This window comes from Excalfactoria chinensis, chromosome 12 (assembly GCF_039878825.1).
Source record: "Excalfactoria chinensis isolate bCotChi1 chromosome 12, bCotChi1.hap2, whole genome shotgun sequence".
Classification (NCBI taxonomy): domain Eukaryota; kingdom Metazoa; phylum Chordata; class Aves; order Galliformes; family Phasianidae; genus Excalfactoria; species Excalfactoria chinensis.
The window spans coordinates 11,355,667-11,373,753 of NC_092836.1; the positions used below are offsets into that span (position 1 = coordinate 11,355,667).

General features: G+C 35.5%; 1 protein-coding gene across 1 annotated transcript in view; it reads left to right on the forward strand.

Annotated features, from left to right (window-relative positions):
• Positions 1-17,518, forward strand: part of DNAH12 (dynein axonemal heavy chain 12) — a 54,899-nt gene extending 37,381 nt beyond the window's left edge. The window contains exons 51-74 of the mRNA XM_072347096.1: positions 391-480; positions 977-1,117; positions 1,254-1,495; positions 1,786-1,933; positions 2,785-2,930; positions 3,721-3,935; positions 4,531-4,723; positions 5,322-5,514; positions 6,397-6,569; positions 6,977-7,117; positions 8,122-8,280; positions 8,865-9,009; positions 9,772-9,922; positions 10,413-10,666; positions 11,223-11,363; positions 11,711-11,848; positions 12,488-12,721; positions 13,139-13,327; positions 13,839-13,942; positions 14,674-14,878; positions 15,073-15,210; positions 15,661-15,752; positions 16,404-16,471; positions 17,031-17,518. Of these exons, the coding sequence (XP_072203197.1) occupies positions 391-480; positions 977-1,117; positions 1,254-1,495; positions 1,786-1,933; positions 2,785-2,930; positions 3,721-3,935; positions 4,531-4,723; positions 5,322-5,514; positions 6,397-6,569; positions 6,977-7,117; positions 8,122-8,280; positions 8,865-9,009; positions 9,772-9,922; positions 10,413-10,666; positions 11,223-11,363; positions 11,711-11,848; positions 12,488-12,721; positions 13,139-13,327; positions 13,839-13,942; positions 14,674-14,878; positions 15,073-15,210; positions 15,661-15,752; positions 16,404-16,471; positions 17,031-17,221 (3,891 nt within the window). The 3' untranslated portion in view covers positions 17,222-17,518. The remainder of the gene's footprint in view (positions 1-390; positions 481-976; positions 1,118-1,253; positions 1,496-1,785; positions 1,934-2,784; positions 2,931-3,720; positions 3,936-4,530; positions 4,724-5,321; positions 5,515-6,396; positions 6,570-6,976; positions 7,118-8,121; positions 8,281-8,864; positions 9,010-9,771; positions 9,923-10,412; positions 10,667-11,222; positions 11,364-11,710; positions 11,849-12,487; positions 12,722-13,138; positions 13,328-13,838; positions 13,943-14,673; positions 14,879-15,072; positions 15,211-15,660; positions 15,753-16,403; positions 16,472-17,030) is intronic.
• Positions 17,519-18,087: the final 569 nt, after the last annotated feature.

Consider the following 18,087-nt stretch of genomic DNA (forward strand, 5'->3'; position numbering starts at 1 on the left):
CCATACATTATTTCATTGAAGACTACGCCTCAGATATTTTCAGTGACTAGCATACATAATTGGAATTCTGGAACCTACAAAGAGAGATCATTTAATTTGCTTGACACATATATAAGTAAGAGCAAAGAAATAATTCTTCTCTTGTCACTGGTTGGTTTCAGATATGGTTTGAAGGGAAATATTTAACCTGCCAGACTTTTTTTCCTCTTTCATTGATGTTTGATAATATCTCACAAAATTGATTTTTTCATTGCTGTTTGATTTTATCTCATAAAATTGAGATATTTTATCATCAGTCTTAAATGTATATGAATTAATTAGAAGAGGTTTATAAATTTTGTTTTTGTGTTTGTTTAAAAATTTGAAGTTTTCTCTTACTGTGTTTTGTAGATTTTGGATTACTGGGCTCCAAGCAAGAAACTCCTTGGTGACATTAATTTCTTAAAGGATTTGAAAGAGTATGACAAGGACCATATTCCAGTAAGGTCTTGTTTTTCAGTAGTTGTTACAATATAAACGTCTCCTTCTGAAAAAATAAAAATAAAAAGAATAGAAAATATTACAAAAGAGGCCACAATTTGTCAGCTAAGCGTGAAGCATGGCCAGGATTCTTTTCAAGATTGTGGAATATCTCCATGAGATGAATGTAGTCCTAGCAAATAAGTCAAACTTCTTTTGGTTGGCCCTTGGAGATGGCATTTCAAAAGTATTTTAAATCCCCTTTGGGAATTTCTAAGGCTTCTGTACTGCCTGTTTTCTATTTGAATTAAATATACCTCTGTGTATTTTCAGAGTTTGTAAGTATTATCTCACGAAAAACTAAAAATAAAGACTGTCAGAGCAAATAATGGCCTTACCCATTAACCTGTACTGAACAAATGACCAGAGGCAGATGCCTTGGGAAGAACAGGAAGTGTCAGCAGCTAACCTTTGCCATGTGAAAATTTTAATGGCCTATAATGCACTTGTCATCCAGGCAGCTGTCATGCAGAAGATTCGGTCTGAATACCTGACTAATCCAGAGTTTGATCCGCCTAAAGTGGCTAAAGCTTCCTCAGCAGCAGAGGGTTTATGTAAATGGATTATGGCAATGGAGGTGTATGACAGGGTTGCAAAGGTATGGTTTTAATCCTAGTCCCATGGTGCTATGAGTTCTTTCCCTTGCTTGCTATGTTCACATTTAGCATTGTTATTTAATAATAAGTATGCAAAAATATGCATTAAACTCTTGTGTATTTTTTGTAATGGAACAGGTGGTTGCACCCAAGAAAGATCGTTTAAGAGAGGCGCAGGAGTCCTTAGCTGAGACGCTGGCAGTCTTGAATCAGAAGAGAGATGAACTTGCAGCAGTTGAAAATCGTTTGGCTGATTTGGAACAAACTTTCAGGGAGAAAACGGAAGAAAAGGCTAATTTAGAATTACAGGTTGATCTGTGTGCTAAGAAGCTAGAACGAGCAGAGAAGCTGATTGGAGGCCTTGGTGGAGAGAAGTCAAGGTCAGATTAAAGATATAATCTCTGTTATAGGGAGAGAATTAGAACTTCAGTTCTTTGAGTCTTTAATGTATGAATATGGGCAGCAACGTTGGGAAAGTTGTAGAGAAAGTCTTCAAAATGAGATGGAACAACAGCTTAATGTATAAACCAACATGTCAGTATATATACATAGAGACAGAGAGAGAAAGATGTATACAACATAACAGCAATAAAAATGTTGATTTGGTCATCGATGTCATAAATGTGGAGGTTTCAGTGCCATGATAATCTGCAACTTTTGTTACTTGTAGGTGGAATAATGCTGCAAATGAGCTTCAAGACGTGTATGATAACTTGGCAGGAGATGTTCTGATATCAGCAGGAGTAATAGCTTATCTGGGAGCTTTTACTGCAGGATTTCGCCAGGAATGTACCAAAGATTGGAGCAGGATTTGCAAGGTTAGAATGTTATCTTTGATTTTACATGTTTGTGTTTTAGCTTAAAATCACATTTATTTGTTATTAGCCTAATAAAACTCATTAAGATTAGTGAGATAAATTCTACTGGTCCAATATTATGCAAGTTTGGACTTCATGGTTTGATGTAGTGTATGCAGTGTGTGAGAGCACATTATTGACTTTGCGAGGCTTGATTATTATTATATTTAATCTCTCAGTATTTTCTCTCTTTTACCTTTGAATGGAAGAATTTACTTTAAAGTGCAGATCTATGTAATTTGACACATATTTCTGTAGTAATTTCATTGTTGTCTTTGCTGTCTGCCAATGGGCATTTCCAATATATGTGTACTAATGGTATAATTCATAAATCAGTGATTTGTGAATCATGTCACTGCTTTTTGTCTCTTACATTAAACTGTAGCAAATTGGAAATCTGCACTGAATCAGTGGAAGATACGGTCACTAGATGATTTTCCACTTGCTCTGACTTCCTCAAGGTGTTGTGTTGTAATAACTTTTCATAATAAAGGAAATATATTTAGAATCTACAGAAAACTAAACACAACTCTTAGCTCTTACAAAAATGGAGGGGAGGGGGAAGGGTGCAGAGCAGACAAAGAGAAAAGTACTCAGCAAGAAAACATTTAAATATTCAAACTGTGATTCCGTTTTTTGCAGAGTTCTGTTATACTTAATCCGGACACAAATTCCTAGAAGGAAATGCACTCTGTCAGTTTCAGTGTCATTTAATAACACATGGAATAAAACATGGAATTAGGATTTGTGGGTTTTGCATTGTTTTTCTTCCTTCCTGGTTGTTTTTTTATTTATTTATTTTTTCCCTACAGGAGAAAAATATCCCTTGTTCTGAGAATTTCTCTTTGAGTGATACTCTGGGTGACCCAATAAAAATAAGATCCTGGAATATTGCTGGTTTACCAACTGACGTATTTTCTGTCGACAATGGGGTCATTGTTGAGAATTCAAGGCGTTGGTGAGTGGAAAAAAAGGTTTAATTTTCCAACACAAACTAGATTTCACTTAAACAAAACTAAATATTTAGAGACAGTGTAGCTTCTGTGGATGCAGGATATCAGAAAGCACATCTGGAAACTTCATATTCAGTCCTGTGAAATTTAAGAGGTTTGAGACTAGATGGATATGTTTATGCAGTTACTGGAATCTTTTAGGTTGTGAATTGCTCTTGGAAACATTTTTTTGTTGTTTTTCTTCTGTTCTGAACCTGGATATTGTGTTACTGGCGTTTGTCATAATCAGGTTTAGAACAACAATGATATTCTCCTGTTTATGATGTTTATGTTTATAAATGTTTATGATTCAGGCCATATAAATTTCACGATCCTGATGCTGCTGTCCATTTCAGGTTCTTCCAGTTATGAAGATTATCAGATTTTATATTTTTTGTCTTGTAAAGATGTTATTGTGTATCTCATGTGTCTATACAAAAGGTTGTTTTATGACCTTTAAGAATTATTTTATTCTAACTGAAACGTAATAGACATCATCTTTGAAATTAAATGTGGAAGCTTTACTTAGCTGTCTGCAAATAGCCTGCACTCAGCAGGAATATAACATTATAAAACCTTCTGGTAAGGTTCCTATGATTTGTATTCTCTTAAGAGTCTTAAATGTAGGTTCACATTCTATTTAGACTGTAGTGCAATTCCATCTTTTGAATCATTCTAATGCAGAGGCATTTTATGATAGTTTGTACTTTTAAAAAGCTTTTGCAAGAATTGAGAAAGCTGTCTTGTATGTTTTAGGCCTTTAATGATTGATCCTCAAGGTCAAGCAAATAAATGGATCAAGAATTTGGAGAAAGAAAACAACCTGAGTGTTATCAAGATCAGTGACACAGATTATATGAGAACCCTAGAGAACTGCATTCAGTTTGGCACTCCCCTTCTGCTGGAAAATGTTGGAGAGGAACTGGACCCATCACTTGAACCTCTTCTGCTGAAGCAGACTTTTAAACAAGGTACTCAAAAATTAATTAAGAACTGTGAAGTGAATTACATTACTGCTATTTTACAGTCTATAATATTGTCTCATACTTTTCTTCTTTCTTTTTGGTTTACTTCTGCCTGCACGTTTTTCCTGTGTTTCTTGGAAACTTACTGAGTAGCTCTGAATTTTCTTTAGACTGATACATTTTCCTTTCTTTACATGAATTTCTAGTTTTCACATTTACACAATAATGGAAAAGTCTAGAGATCAGAAACATTTTTTTGGAACTTATTTCAGAGAGAGAATTGATAGGAAGGGTGGTCAGTTAGAATATGGTATTTGAGAATAATTCTGTTGTTCTCAGTTAGCATATCTGGTGTAGGATGTGTTCTGAGAGTACAATAGAAATTGAACTGACTCAGTTTCATGTATGAAGAATAAAATATGACTTCCATGAAGTCTCTGAAAAGTTTGCAAGACGTCAAATTTCTTTATTTTTGCTTTTTATTTTTCAGAAGATTTATCATATACAAGAAATTTGCTTGTTTTCAATCACTAATGTAATGTTTGTTTGCTGTAAGCAATTTACATGAAGGATTTCTCAATGTTTCCCATCTTAACTTTAGGAGGCATCGATTGTATCAGGCTTGGAGAGATGGTTATTGAGTATTCCAGTGATTTCAAGTTTTTTATTACCACAAAACTGAGAAATCCACATTATATGCCCGAACTTGCTACGAAAGTTTCTTTACTCAATTTTATGATAACACCAGAGGGACTTGAAGACCAATTGCTAGGAATTGTTGTAGCAAAAGAGAGGTATGTGTCTCTAAATGGAAATAGTCATTTTAAGTATTTAGAAGCATAATTCCAGGGAAATGCCAGGTTAATTTATTGCCAAGAAAAAGGAATGTTGCATGTTGTAAGTGTTGCTCCGTGCCTGTTTTCTAAGTTGTCTTATAGAAAGTTTGCTTCAATGGAAAGCAAACAGATTATGTTGTATTTACTGTGGGATGTGTCAACAGGATATTTGAAACTTTTAAGTTTAAGTTAAAATCACTGTGTTTTTTTTTCTTGGAAGTTCTCTCTGTCCAAAAAACATTTTTGAAGGAGTAAACCTACTGCACGTATCACTCACTGTTCTTTCAGACACCTGAATTATAACAAAAGAGAACTTGGGTGTGCTGACATTTGTGGATGCTACGATGTCATTTCCAAATAACAAACTGAAATGATGTAAACAATTCTGTACTCATTTATAAATATAAATACATAAAATTAAGCAACCCATTTAAACTACAGAGAATATTCACAAATATTTAGGATGGGGAACAGGGAGTTGTCTTCATGTGTTGCTGTTATAGTCAGTGGATGACGAGCACTGACTGTTTTTGTTGTGTGTGTTTTTCTTTCTAAGACCAGAATTGGAAGAAGAAAGAAATGCTCTCATTGTTCAGTCTGCAGCCAATAAAAAACATCTAAAAGAAATTGAGAAGAAAATTCTAGAAACCCTACAGTCGTCTGAGGGGAATATTCTGGAAGATGAGTCGGCAATCACAGTCTTGGATTCTGCTAAAATAATGGCTAATGAAATCACAAAAAAACAGCAGGTAAAAAATGTTAATGTCATCTCATTAAAAATACATGGGACTGAGATATAAAACTTGCAGCTAGCAGAACTGTGAGTTAGATACAAAGCAGGTGGGAGAAATTCTGTGCTTGTGAAATGGGAAAAGTCTCCACTAAAAGGTAGCAAATTCTGAAGTTAAGGTAAAATGTCAAGGTGAAGGAGGGTACTAATTCTAAAAACAACAACAAAAAATGATATATTAATAATTAGTTTTGTATTAACAATTAATAATTTGCAAACTTAGATTCTTGTGTTATACTTAGTGCACAAAATATCATCTGAAGTCCATAAGTGCTAAATAATGAGCAAGTACATACACTTTTGTAATTGCTATAGACTGCAGAAACCAAAATTTCTTTAAATGGATGTTGTCCTGTCTATTTGTTAGTGCCAATTAAGTGTCAGGATATGGCTAATGGGAACATTGTGAAAAACATTTTTGTATTCAAAGCTGTTTTGTGTAAAGCTGATTTGTAGAAGAATAAGTAGAGCTTAAATACTTAAGCAGTCTGAAATTCCCCCCCTTTTTTTTGATATTACAGAGATGAAAATTGAAATATTAAATACTAAGTGATGCAAAGCTTTCTTTTTTTTTCTAGTTTGTTCTTTGTTTTGACTGTTCCATCCTGCTGTGTAGGTATACAGATCAGGCAGCAATATATTGTATGTCGAGCACTCAATTTTCTGGTGTAGCTTACTAATTTTACTGTGGTTGTGCATTTTGAAACGTAAAAGCTATGTTATAAATTGATATGCAGAAGTACTTTACTGATGTTATGAAGTAGTATGAATTTTGTTCTAAAGAGAATATTGAAAGGTTTTCTTGGAAATGCGCTATCTTGAAACTACTGTTGATGTTCAGATTGCAGAGAAAACAGAACTGAAAATAGCTCAGTCTCGAGAAGGCTATCGACCTATTGCAAAGCATTCCTCAGTGCTGTTCTTTAGCATTGCAGACTTGGCAAACATTGACCCCATGTACCAGTACTCCCTGAGCTGGTTTGTTAATCTCTTCATCCACTCTATTCATGATAGGTAAATACAGCATTGCTTGTGTAAAATCAAGTGTTCTTTCTCTTATAAACAGCTCCCTGTTTTTAAACCATTTACCTCTTAGCCCTCCTTGAATGTGGGGTTTTGAAAGTAAATGTGATGTGGGCTGAAGTATTTTTAAGACTGTTACTTTTAGGAAAGTTGTTCACTATGATTGCTGTGAGGTTGCTGCCACCTAAGTGTGGCAAATGAAGTTGCTTGGGACATTCATGAGAGCTGTAAAACATTGTGTCTAATTGAAATCTGGGTGAAATTGGCACAAAAGTCCCTCGTGGACTGTGTGGGCACATTGTAATTCCTTCATGGCCTTAAATGGATTTAGTTGTCTTCATTGATTGGCTTTGGTAATTAAATCTAAAGTCTCCGTATTTTCACTGTTTTCTTTTTAGTAACAAATCAAAAGTTTTGGAGAAGCGACTTCGATACCTGACTGACCACTTCACATACAACTTGTACTGCAATGTGTGCCGCTCACTGTTTGAAAAGGACAAGCTGCTCTTTTCGTTTTTGCTATGCTGTAATCTTCTCATGTAAGCTCAAACATCTTTTAATAACAGAAACTAATTATTTTCTTGCTGTGGAAAGTATTGATAAGAGAACATGTTCCTGTGCATATTGATGACAACCTTTGGAGTAATGCCATGAATGTTTTGAGTCTTCAGTACTCACAATGTTTCCAAGTGAAAGATGTTAGTGGCTGTGGAGTTCATGTATCACTACTGTAGCCTTTGGGTATGTTAGGAGAGCAATGATCCTGTGCTTATTTAGAGCAGCAGCTTTATCACTGCTGCATCTTTGACTCATTTTGAAGAAACTGGATAATGCCACATTGCATCATTATTTCAAAAGCAGTTGCTATTATTTGAGGCCAGGCTTTTAAGTGTAAACCAAAGAAATTAATGTGTCATTACAGCAACTTCTAGGCTTTCATCTGTTTTCCATTTTCCCTTATCTTCCTTTCATATTCTTTTACATACATCAAATAGATACAGAATATCTATAGATATAGACTAGATTTCAGTTGTAATCTTTTCTAATTCTAGTTGTCTTTCTGGGTTTTGGGGAGTTTTATTTTTTGGTGTTTTTCATTTTTTAAAAATTTTGTGTGAATAAATTGTGAAAGATGAGTTCAAAGTCATATGATTGTAACTGTAGTGTGCATACTTAAATTACAGTGTGTATATGACTGTATATAGACCATTTTTCCTGGCCCAATCTGTTGCTCTACAGCCTTCCCATTACCCATTTATAGAAAGGCTTTAAAAGTCAGGAATTATAGCACTTTTTAAAAAACAAATAAGCAGATATATACTGTTTTCTTCTTGAAACCTCTACTGTATTCTTAATCAGTTGTTTTTTTTCCCCACTCAGTTTCCTGATCATGTAGGATAGTGGCTATTGCTGCAGGAAGGTGTTATGAAATGGCAGTGAAGTGTAGCTCATGGAAAAAAAACCTTTTTGTTATATAAAATTATATCCAATAACTGAATAGTATTATTTTCTTTTTATTATTATTTTTTCCCCCGGAATACAGGGCTAAAAATGAAATAGAACGTCAAGAGTTTATGTTCTTATTAACTGCTGGTGTGGGTCTCAAGAATGAATTCAAGAATCCAGATCCATCTTGGCTAACAGACAAGAGCTGGGATGAGTTATGTCGTGCGAGTGAAATCCCAGCTTTGAAAGGACTGAGGTATAGTCAAGTGACATTAATTATACTTAACTGATTTTGACCAAATTACATTTCATACGCTGAAATGTTGAAGAGTGGAGTTTTTCCTGAAACACAGAAAGCCAAAAATTCATGCAGCTGTCCCACAACCTTCCAAAAGTCAAGTTATCATCATCATCATAGTATCATAGTATTGTGCAAGTTGGAAGGGACCTTAGAGATCATCGAGTCCAACTCCCGGGATTCGAGCCCTCTGTGTAGCAGAGCGGCACTTCTACCCCCTGCTCCACAGGAGGGGATTCGAACCCGGGCCCCCTGGTGTTGCAAACGGGAATTCTACCGCTGCGCCACTGGAGGCACACAAGTTATGCTAAATGCAGGAGGATGCAGAGCTTTCTGTTAAGTTAAAACCTCTAAGTCTTGTATGTTTGCATCAGCGTGGTTGGAAAAGATCTTCATTCAGCTGTAGGATTTGTTTCTGATGTAGATTGTGAGTTACAGCTTGTATTGTCTATCATAATCCAACACTATGTATCTGCCTTTTGATAAGCATCAAAAACCAAACTTGAGATATTTACAGTAATTGTAAATGCTTTCTCCTATAGGAGTAATATCACTGAAAATATAGGTGAATGGCAAAAAATTTATGATAGCAAAGAGCCAGAAAACGTTCCATTGCCAGAACCATTGAATAATGCATTAAATGAATTACAGAAGATGATAATTCTACGATGCTTAAGGCCAGACAAGGTAAAATGATGTGCTATTGTGAGTTTGTAGACCGTTGTAGGTCTTGTAGCATAGTTTGAGATCTTTTGTGTGATGTGGTTTTGCGTTTTTCAGAGTATGCTCATCATTCTAGTTTTCTTCGAATTCCCAATTGTGTTTTGTTTATTCTTTGGTGCACCTGTGCAACATGTTAGCTAGAAGAAATACAGAGTATCCAGTACCATGTGTTTTTTATACCAAGGGTTACAAGGTGAAGAGGGTTGAAATGTGTTGAATCTGTAAATAGGACTTTTAACATTTTCTGCCTTATTTCACTTGCAATTGTACGTAATTTAGGAACAACCAGTGTTAGGACTTAAAGTACATATTGCATGTGCTTACTTGTAAACATTAATGCAATTATTTGTAATTAATTCTAGGAGGAAACACGCTCATCTTCTTCATTAGGTAAAGGCTGAATTAAAGTCTTAATTACAATTCAGTTTTATTCATATGAGGTATTTTACTTTTTATGTACTAAAAGCTTTTTTTATTACCTCTGGGAGGAGAGTGAAAAGATGGCAGGGGTGTCAAAATGAGCTGAAACCTTTACTTGTAAAACAGTCAGCAAAACTGGTCTCACATCTCTGCAAAGTAGACACGTGTCTTTCTTGGCATTTTTCTCAGAAATCCAGCTGAGTGCAGCTAACTTTAATTTTTAGAGTGCAGTACACATTAAAGATGCTGTGAAATACTCAATTTTATTTGATTTAACTTAATAGTCTCTATTTAACCCTTTACCAGATCGGACCAGCTATAGCAACATTTGTAACTGAGAAACTGGGGAAGAAATTTGTAGAGCCACCACCTTTTGATCTAACAAAAAGTTACTCAGATTCACATTCTACAATCCCCCTCATATTTGTGCTATCTCCAGGAGCAGATCCCATGTCCAGTAAGTATGCTTGGAAGGTGACAACAGAAGCTAAGTACAGCGTTGCAGATTTGCTCTTCAATAGATAGTGAAAATTATTCTGCTCTTCATGCAAGTAGATTTGAGTGCATTATGTTGTACTGATAGAATTCTTTGCTCTCTAAAAATGGGAATGCTATTTTAAATGTTTAACTAATTATACTCTACTTCAAAGTCATACCTTCATGTTGTATGTACATTTAAGTGAGTATTTATTGACTTCTTTTTCATAGTATCATAGTATCATAGTATTGTGCGAGTTGGAAGGGACCTTAGAGATCATCGAGTCCAACTCCCGGGATTCGAGCCCTCTGTGTAGCAGAGCGGCACTTCTACCCCCTGCTCCACAGGAGGGGATTCGAACCCGGGCCCCCTGGTGTTGCAAACGGGAATTCTACCGCTGCGCCACCGGAGGCTGTGACAAACTTCTTTTTAGTGAAGAAATACTAAAATCTTATGCTTTCTGTTCAAGGCCTTCTGAAATTTGCAAATGACAAAGAGATGGCTGGAAGTAAATTTCAGTCCATCTCATTAGGACAAGGACAAGGACCTATTGCTACAAAAATGATTCAGGAAGGAATGGCGGAAGGAACCTGGGTTTGTTTACAAAACTGTCATTTAGCTGTGTCCTGGATGCCAATGCTGGAGAAAATATGTGAAGAGTTTAGCAATGAAAATTGTCATCCATCCTTCAGACTGTGGCTTACAAGTTACCCTTCACCAAAGGTACGTGCATTGACAAACATTATTTATAGGAGAGAAAAGATGGTGAAGTTTTAACCAAAACTTTAAATTCCCTGAATGAACTAATAATGTGGAACTTCTTTAAAATAACTAGAGCCCATTGAAGTGATAATTTAACCAAAGGCATTTAAAATTATTTCTAAACATTACAGTATCAGTCTTGCTTTGTGATATTTTGATACTTTGATGTATGATGCTTTGCATAGTAGTGAATGGAACTGCATGTTTCCAGCTTGTATAATTAGGAGTTTTATATGTTGTCTGTAAGAAAAATTCGAAAATTTAATTTTTCAGCATACATTTTAACAGGAAGGTGCAGAATACCAAGAAAATACTTTAAAATAAAGGTTTAAAATATTAGTTAAGGACAAGGTCTTACATTTATGTCTTTGAGTAATTTCTTAAGCTGTTGATGTTTAGAATGTGATTTCTTGCAGTTGTTAATACAGTAAACACAACAATAATAACGTATTTTCATTACAATGGAACATCTACTCCATACTTTCTGAATGTAATCTTGCTGTATTTTAATTTCTAGTTTCCAGTAACCATTCTACAGAATGGAGTAAAGATGACAAATGAGCCCCCTACTGGCCTCCGACTAAACCTTCTTCAGTCATTTCTTTCTGATCCAATTTCTGATCCAAAATTCTTCTCTGGATGCCCTGAAAAGGAGCTGGTACTTTTCTTCTCTTGATCTCTTGACTGTTTGTTTGTGTTGTGCTTTTTTGTTTGATTATGGTTTGTTTTGTTTTATTCAGTAGTTACAACCAATTTCTCTCCAGAGTGTTCTGCTGTGAAGAGAGGCTGAGAGAACTGGGGTTGTTTAGCCTAAAGAGGGCTGTGTGAAAACCTTCCAGTCCATAGAGGAAAGATGAGAAATTCTTTACCAGGGTTTGTAGTGACAGAAGTGGTGTAATTGAGATGGAGTGTGGTGATCAGATGGTTTGTTCTTGGTATAAATTACTCAACAGCACAAGTATATAAGTCAATTAATGATACTTTTCTGTTCTGTTTTTCTCAAAGGCATGGGAGAAACTACTCTTTGGAGTCTGCTTTTTTCATGCTCTTGTTCAGGAGAGAAGAAAATTTGGGCCCCTTGGCTGGAATATACCCTATGGGTTTAATGAATCAGACTTGCGAATTAGTATCAGACAACTGCAGGTAGAACCATCTATTGTTGCTTTTATTTAATAGTATCTGATTTTTAAGGACCATAGGAATGAGACTGATAAACAGGAAGAGGTATACACTTGTACTGTATCAAATGTTCACAGAATTTCAAACACATTTCCATGAATTTACAAAGGCAAGGCACGCCAATTATATAAATATTTTCAGTATCTTCAGTGACAATTGAGATAAAATAAACATTTGTTCTTCATAAGACTCTGTGAACCAAAATTTTATGGCTTATAAGAAGTACATACGAGTGCAGTAACGTTTGAATTGTCATGTGTGGCAGCTCATTTCCTATAGGTAACACTGGATCACTAACAGTCACCTATTATGATGGCTTTTGTGGTTAGTAATAGGAATTTTGTTTTTACGTGTGTACTGCTAATTAAGTGACCCCATGCTATTCTCCTTCCCTAAGACAAAAAAAAACTCTATTTGACCTTGAAAATCTATGAAACGTGTTTCTTTGTGGCACAAAAAGGAGAAGTTCAAGCTGAAGAAACTATCTATTTGTAAGCAATTCCATAATGATTTCAATGATTGCATGCACTGCAGCTTTCAAGCCTTTACTCTGTAGGTCATACTGTTGCTCTGAAGATATTTCAAGCCTCTCTTCTGTTTCAGTTATTCATAAATGAATATCAGCATGTTCCGTTTGAAGCAGTATCTTACCTGACTGGTGAGTGCAATTACGGAGGTCGAGTGACAGATGACTGGGACAGACGTTTACTGCTGACAGTGCTGGATGACTTTTATAATCCTCAAATAATTGAAAATCCTCGTTACACTTTCTCTCCTAGTGGAAACTATTATGCTCCACCAAAAGGCACGTATGAGGACTACATTGAATTTATTAAGGTAAAAATTAGCAAAAAAAACCCCAAAACTGTCATAGCAATGATTGGCAAGAATGTAACCCTTAAAAGCTCTGCACTAAGAAAGCAGTTTTGCAGCATGTTTTAACTGTGTGCTTGGCTTCTTGCCTGACATACCTGTATGACTTGCCATAATCAAGTATGTGTTACTGACAGGGAGCAAGTGATCAGTAAGTAGACAGAAAAACCCAGTGAGTGTAATTGGGAAATGCTTGGGAATGACTTTCTATATGTGAGGTAATTGCTGTAACGCTATCTGTGAATAGCCATCATTAAAGTCCTTATTATACTTCAGTTGAAGTCAATAGTAGATTTTCGCCTGGATTCTTAAATAAGCTTTGGATTTGATTTTCAGCCAGTTGCTTTATCACATGTACATGTTTGTTGTATTTTGCCCTAGAGTCTTCCCTTTACTCAGCACCCAGAGGTATTTGGTTTGCATGAAAATGTGGATATTTCAAAAGATCTTCAGCAAATCAAGGTCCTCTTTGAATCTCTGCTTTTAACACAAGGAGGAGATGTTCAGGGAAGTTCTTCTGGAGGTGGTGACAGCACTCTTTATGAAATTGCAGATGACATTCTCAGCAAGGTATTGTAGTTACACCAATGAATCCAATTCATCTTTTTACCAAGAAGAAATTCTTTTACCAAAATTTTCACTGTAAAATTGACTTAACATTGGAGGAAAAATTCTATTGGAGAGAATTTATGAAAATGTGAACTTCTGAAGGGGCTGCAGCTGTATTTCATTTGAAATTAATTTTACTATATAGGTAGGTGACAGGAGAAAGCACAGCAAAGTCTGCTTGGAGAAATAGTTGATTCATTTATGTGAACGAGTTTACAATTAATTTAAAAATGGAAATGTCCTCCTCCTTTTCCATGATCAGAAAATTTACTGGCAGTTTTTAAAAGATAAGCATCACTTAATTGTTTTTATTCTAAATGGATGAATCTACTAAATACTATAGTGAAGAGAAACCCATCAGATGGCTTAATGGTATCTGTTACTCTACAACTTCTCACATCTGCATGCTTTTAGTATAACTCCAGTCTATAATTATATGTGGAATGACTTTTAAACATGTTGATATTTGCAGCTTCCAAGTAATTTTGACATTGAAAGTTGCCTTGCTAAATATCCTGTGAGATATGAAGAGAGTATGAACACTGTCTTGGTGCAAGAAATGGAAAGATTTAACAAGTAAGAGCATAAAATTTCTATTAAATGTAACCCAAAGGGTCCCATTAATGGAAAAGTTTTTCCTGCTACTCAAACTCTGTAAATGGTGAAATATTTAATTTATTTTGTTCCCTTCTAATTGTCTGCAGTGGTATCTGCATTCCAAGTAAGATTCACCTTTGTGGAAACTCAGAACATAGAGTAGATTTAGGGAGAAATGCATGATAGAATAATAAGAAAAGACAGTTGCGAGTCTCTTTCCTCCTGTTTCCACATATTTACTCTTATCTTTACCTGCTTCTCTATTCTTTCTTCCTTATTTTTCTTTCTCCACTGTTTTCTCTATTCTTCTGTTTATCTTTCCCACCAAATTTTCTCTCATAATTGTAATAACGCAGCGTGCCTTAATGCTCAGTTTTCTTTTATTACAGACATCACCCATCTCTTCTTACACAACTTAAAATGTTTTCCTTCACCTGGTGTACAGTTCATACATGTGGAGTTCTTACCACACTACAGAGTTTGTCAGATAGTAAAATTAAAATTGTGTTAAGCTGTTCCTATTTGTAAACAAACAAACCAACAGAACTCCATAGCTTTCAATACATGGCTAACTACCGATACATTCCAGTTAGAGAAATTCTGTACACATTCCATTGTCTACCATTATCCATATTTTTTTTTTTTTATTCTTTTTCAGTGATATGGATCATGAAAAACTTATGATAATTCTGTTTTATTTTTTACTCTAGTTTGCTCCGAACTATTCGTATTACACTCACTAACTTGAAGAAAGCCATTAAAGGTTTGGTTGTTATGGATGCTGAACTGGAGGCTATATGTGGCAGTCTGCTTGTTGGAAAAGTTCCTGAGTATTGGGCTAAACAGTCCTACCCTAGTCTAAAACCATTAGGGAGTTATATTCTCGATTTCCTTCGGAGGCTGAAATTTTTACAGGTAATGTACAAGAAGCAGCACTACTAATCATTTAATCTACATTCTCAAATAATTTGTCCTTTATTTTAAAGCAGTATTGAGGAAGAAGTGATAAATTTTACTAAATTTTTAAAATACAGTTATGTAGAAAGTTATCCAAGAACATTTGGTTTGTCTCTTTTTCTTTATTGAATGCATCACTTTCCTCTTTCTAGGACTGGTATGAATTAGGGAAGCCCACCGTTTTTTGGCTGTCAGGATTCTATTTTACTCAAGCATTTTTAACTGGAGCCATGCAAAATTATGCCAGGAAGTACAGGATCCCCATTGACCTTCTGGGATATGAATTTCAGGTATAGATAAATTGTAATTATATATTTTATTATCCTGGAACCTGATAATGCTGTAGAAACAGTAAGTGAATCCTTACTGGGAGGCATATTTTGCACGTCATTCACTGGAAGACAGATGTTTAATTGTTTAGTGAGGTAAATAGTATCTGTAAAAGAGAGAGAAACTAGTTCTGTTATTGGGCTTGGACCTCTGCTTGGAAAAAGAAACAGCCTACAATGTAAACATTTCTCTGTGTGATTAAAGCCTTTGTAACCTGCAATAAAGGTAATTAACAAACCACAGAAAGCTGCTATCTCTGTGGTTTTGTATGAAAGTTGTGCCCAAAGGAAGGTTTTAATACATTGTTCTCACTATAGATTGATTTTTGGAAAATTAGCAATCAGTACAATACCTAGAAAGGAAAATAATTGAGGAACCTTCTTAATACATAGCATTTTTTATTTGTATAGGTTATTCCTCAGGATACTTCTGATACTGCACCAGAAGATGGTGTTTATATCCATGGATTATTTTTAGATGGAGCTCGCTGGGACAGAACCAAGTTAGTAACAAAAATATATGAAGCACAGTTTTAGTAAGCTTTCTTAGCTGCTCGGATAAAATTTAAGTGTTACTTTACATACTGTTTCAATGTTTTCATTTTTTCTTGGGCTTAAGGTAAGAAAGTGAAAGTGACTCTTTTAAATACTGTTCTGTTGGAAATATTGTGATGTGCTAATCTGCAGACCAGCTTAGAACTAAGGTAGCTATTGAGCCAAAAGTAACTTCAATCAGCCTCATTTTCCCCACCCCCCAAAAAGAAAAGGCTGCATTTTTTTCCCTGCACAGTTTGGAGAAATACATACGATAGTTTTGGCTGAAGCTTTGGCAGATCTGCTGCCTTGTTTTTTCAATTAGTGAACATTGATTGGACTGGGACCGAAACCTCCTTTCATATTCTTCTCTTCTCCCCTGCTCCACCCGCTGAATGAGTGTCATCCCTGGTGGCTTGTTTGATTGCAGTGGTTTTACAGGAAGCTGAACTTCCCTCAGAGCAATTGTACTCCTGTGACTATGAGAGGTTACTTATAAGCTGGAAACACAATTTCAAGTTCACTGTTAGGTGGAAGGTGGTTTATGCCTGGAAAATGAAAAGCACACAAAAAAGCAACACTCAGCTACAAGTAACTATTTTGTTGCTTTCTGTCACCAGGGGAATATTAGCTGAGCAGTATCCCAAAATACTCTTTGATATGATGCCAATCGTCTGGATAAAGCCAAGTGAGTATAATTATTTTGAAGTATGTGCCATTGAACCAGAAATTTAAACAGTGAATTACTTTGTTACTGAAGGCCAATGCTTCCATCCTTACCAAAGTACCCATGTACACAGAACTGATGCACACCTGACCTTTGGCTCTAATGTAAACAATTGTGCTTTTTGTATTGACTCATTCAGTCTCATCTCACTCAGGCATTTGTCCTGCCCATCTCCTCACAGGTGTTTGTAGTTATGTAACTGACCAATTGCCTAGTTACATTAACTATCATAAATATGGGTAGTTGCATCCTAGTCTGTTTCTCAACAGAGATACAATTCATCAATTCTTGAAAACAAGTTGTAGTTAAATTAGTTTTTTGTTTTTTTTCTTAAGGAAGAAGAAATTAAAAAGAAAACAACCGAAAGCTAAATATTATGGGGCACACAAAACAATGTTGCAATCTTTATTTAATGTTAAGGATAGCACTCTATACGTACTTAACATTTATGTGTAGATTATGTATATCAGTATATCTGCTGTACACAATATATTGCTGTGTTTCTTTTTTTTCTCTGAAGCTGCAAAATCGGATATAAAGAAATCTAACGCGTATATTTGCCCGCTGTACAAGACAAGTGAGCGTAAAGGAGTCCTGTCTACCACTGGCCATTCCACTAACTTTGTCATTGCTTTGACACTTAATACGGATCAGCCAGTCCAACACTGGATCAAGCGAGGTGTTGCGTTGCTCTGCCAGCTGGATGACTGACCCCGGACAGTTCAGATACAAATGTCACAGGATACTTCTCATTTTATTTGCTCACAGTGCAGCATTCTCTATACAGGCAACTTCTGTATCTGTGGGGTTTGTTTGCTTTTCTTTGTAATCTTAAAAGAGGGAATATTTCTGATCCCCCAGTATTTTGCCTTAAATAAGTATATGTTATAATTAGCACCTTTACAATCTACATAAGATGCAGGTAGGATTTTAACTTTTGATAACATTCTTAATGTATAAACAACAATTTTATGCACTGCTCAAATATTACAAAATATATCTTAATGACAAACAAGAGTTGTCTGCACTTTCTTTGCAATACATTCCAATTAATGAACTTTTTTAAGTATGAAGAGTGCTGAATTGTGTGAGTGGAAACCTGGCAGGCAGGAAGTCTTTGGTCCTGTGTTACACACAGCCCGTGTTGTGTCACAACACCAGTGAAAATCACAATACAAGAAGTTGTTGAACTGTCTGTAATTGGCACTTCCAAGTCCCTTCTTTGCTCAACAAATCCATCCTTTTAAGCTATAGTTACGATTTTTGATTTACTATTTTTTTTTTCTTTTCTGTTTCATTAAAGAAAAATGATGAAAATGTCCCTTATTGCCACTTGCCTGAAATGTCATTTCTGTTTTTTTGTTGCTCCGGAGAGGCATTCCACTTTCAGTTCCTTCAAGGCTTCTATTCTGCAATTTAGTTTTCTTTAAAAAGCAGTCATAATAACAATTACTCCAACGTTTTTCCATAGATCTCCTGTACTAAAGAACTACTTCAAGGAGCGAAGTAAGCACAGAAGAGTCTCTCTGCAACCCATCTTCCCCATTATATCTAGGCAGCTTTGCCCACCGTTGCTT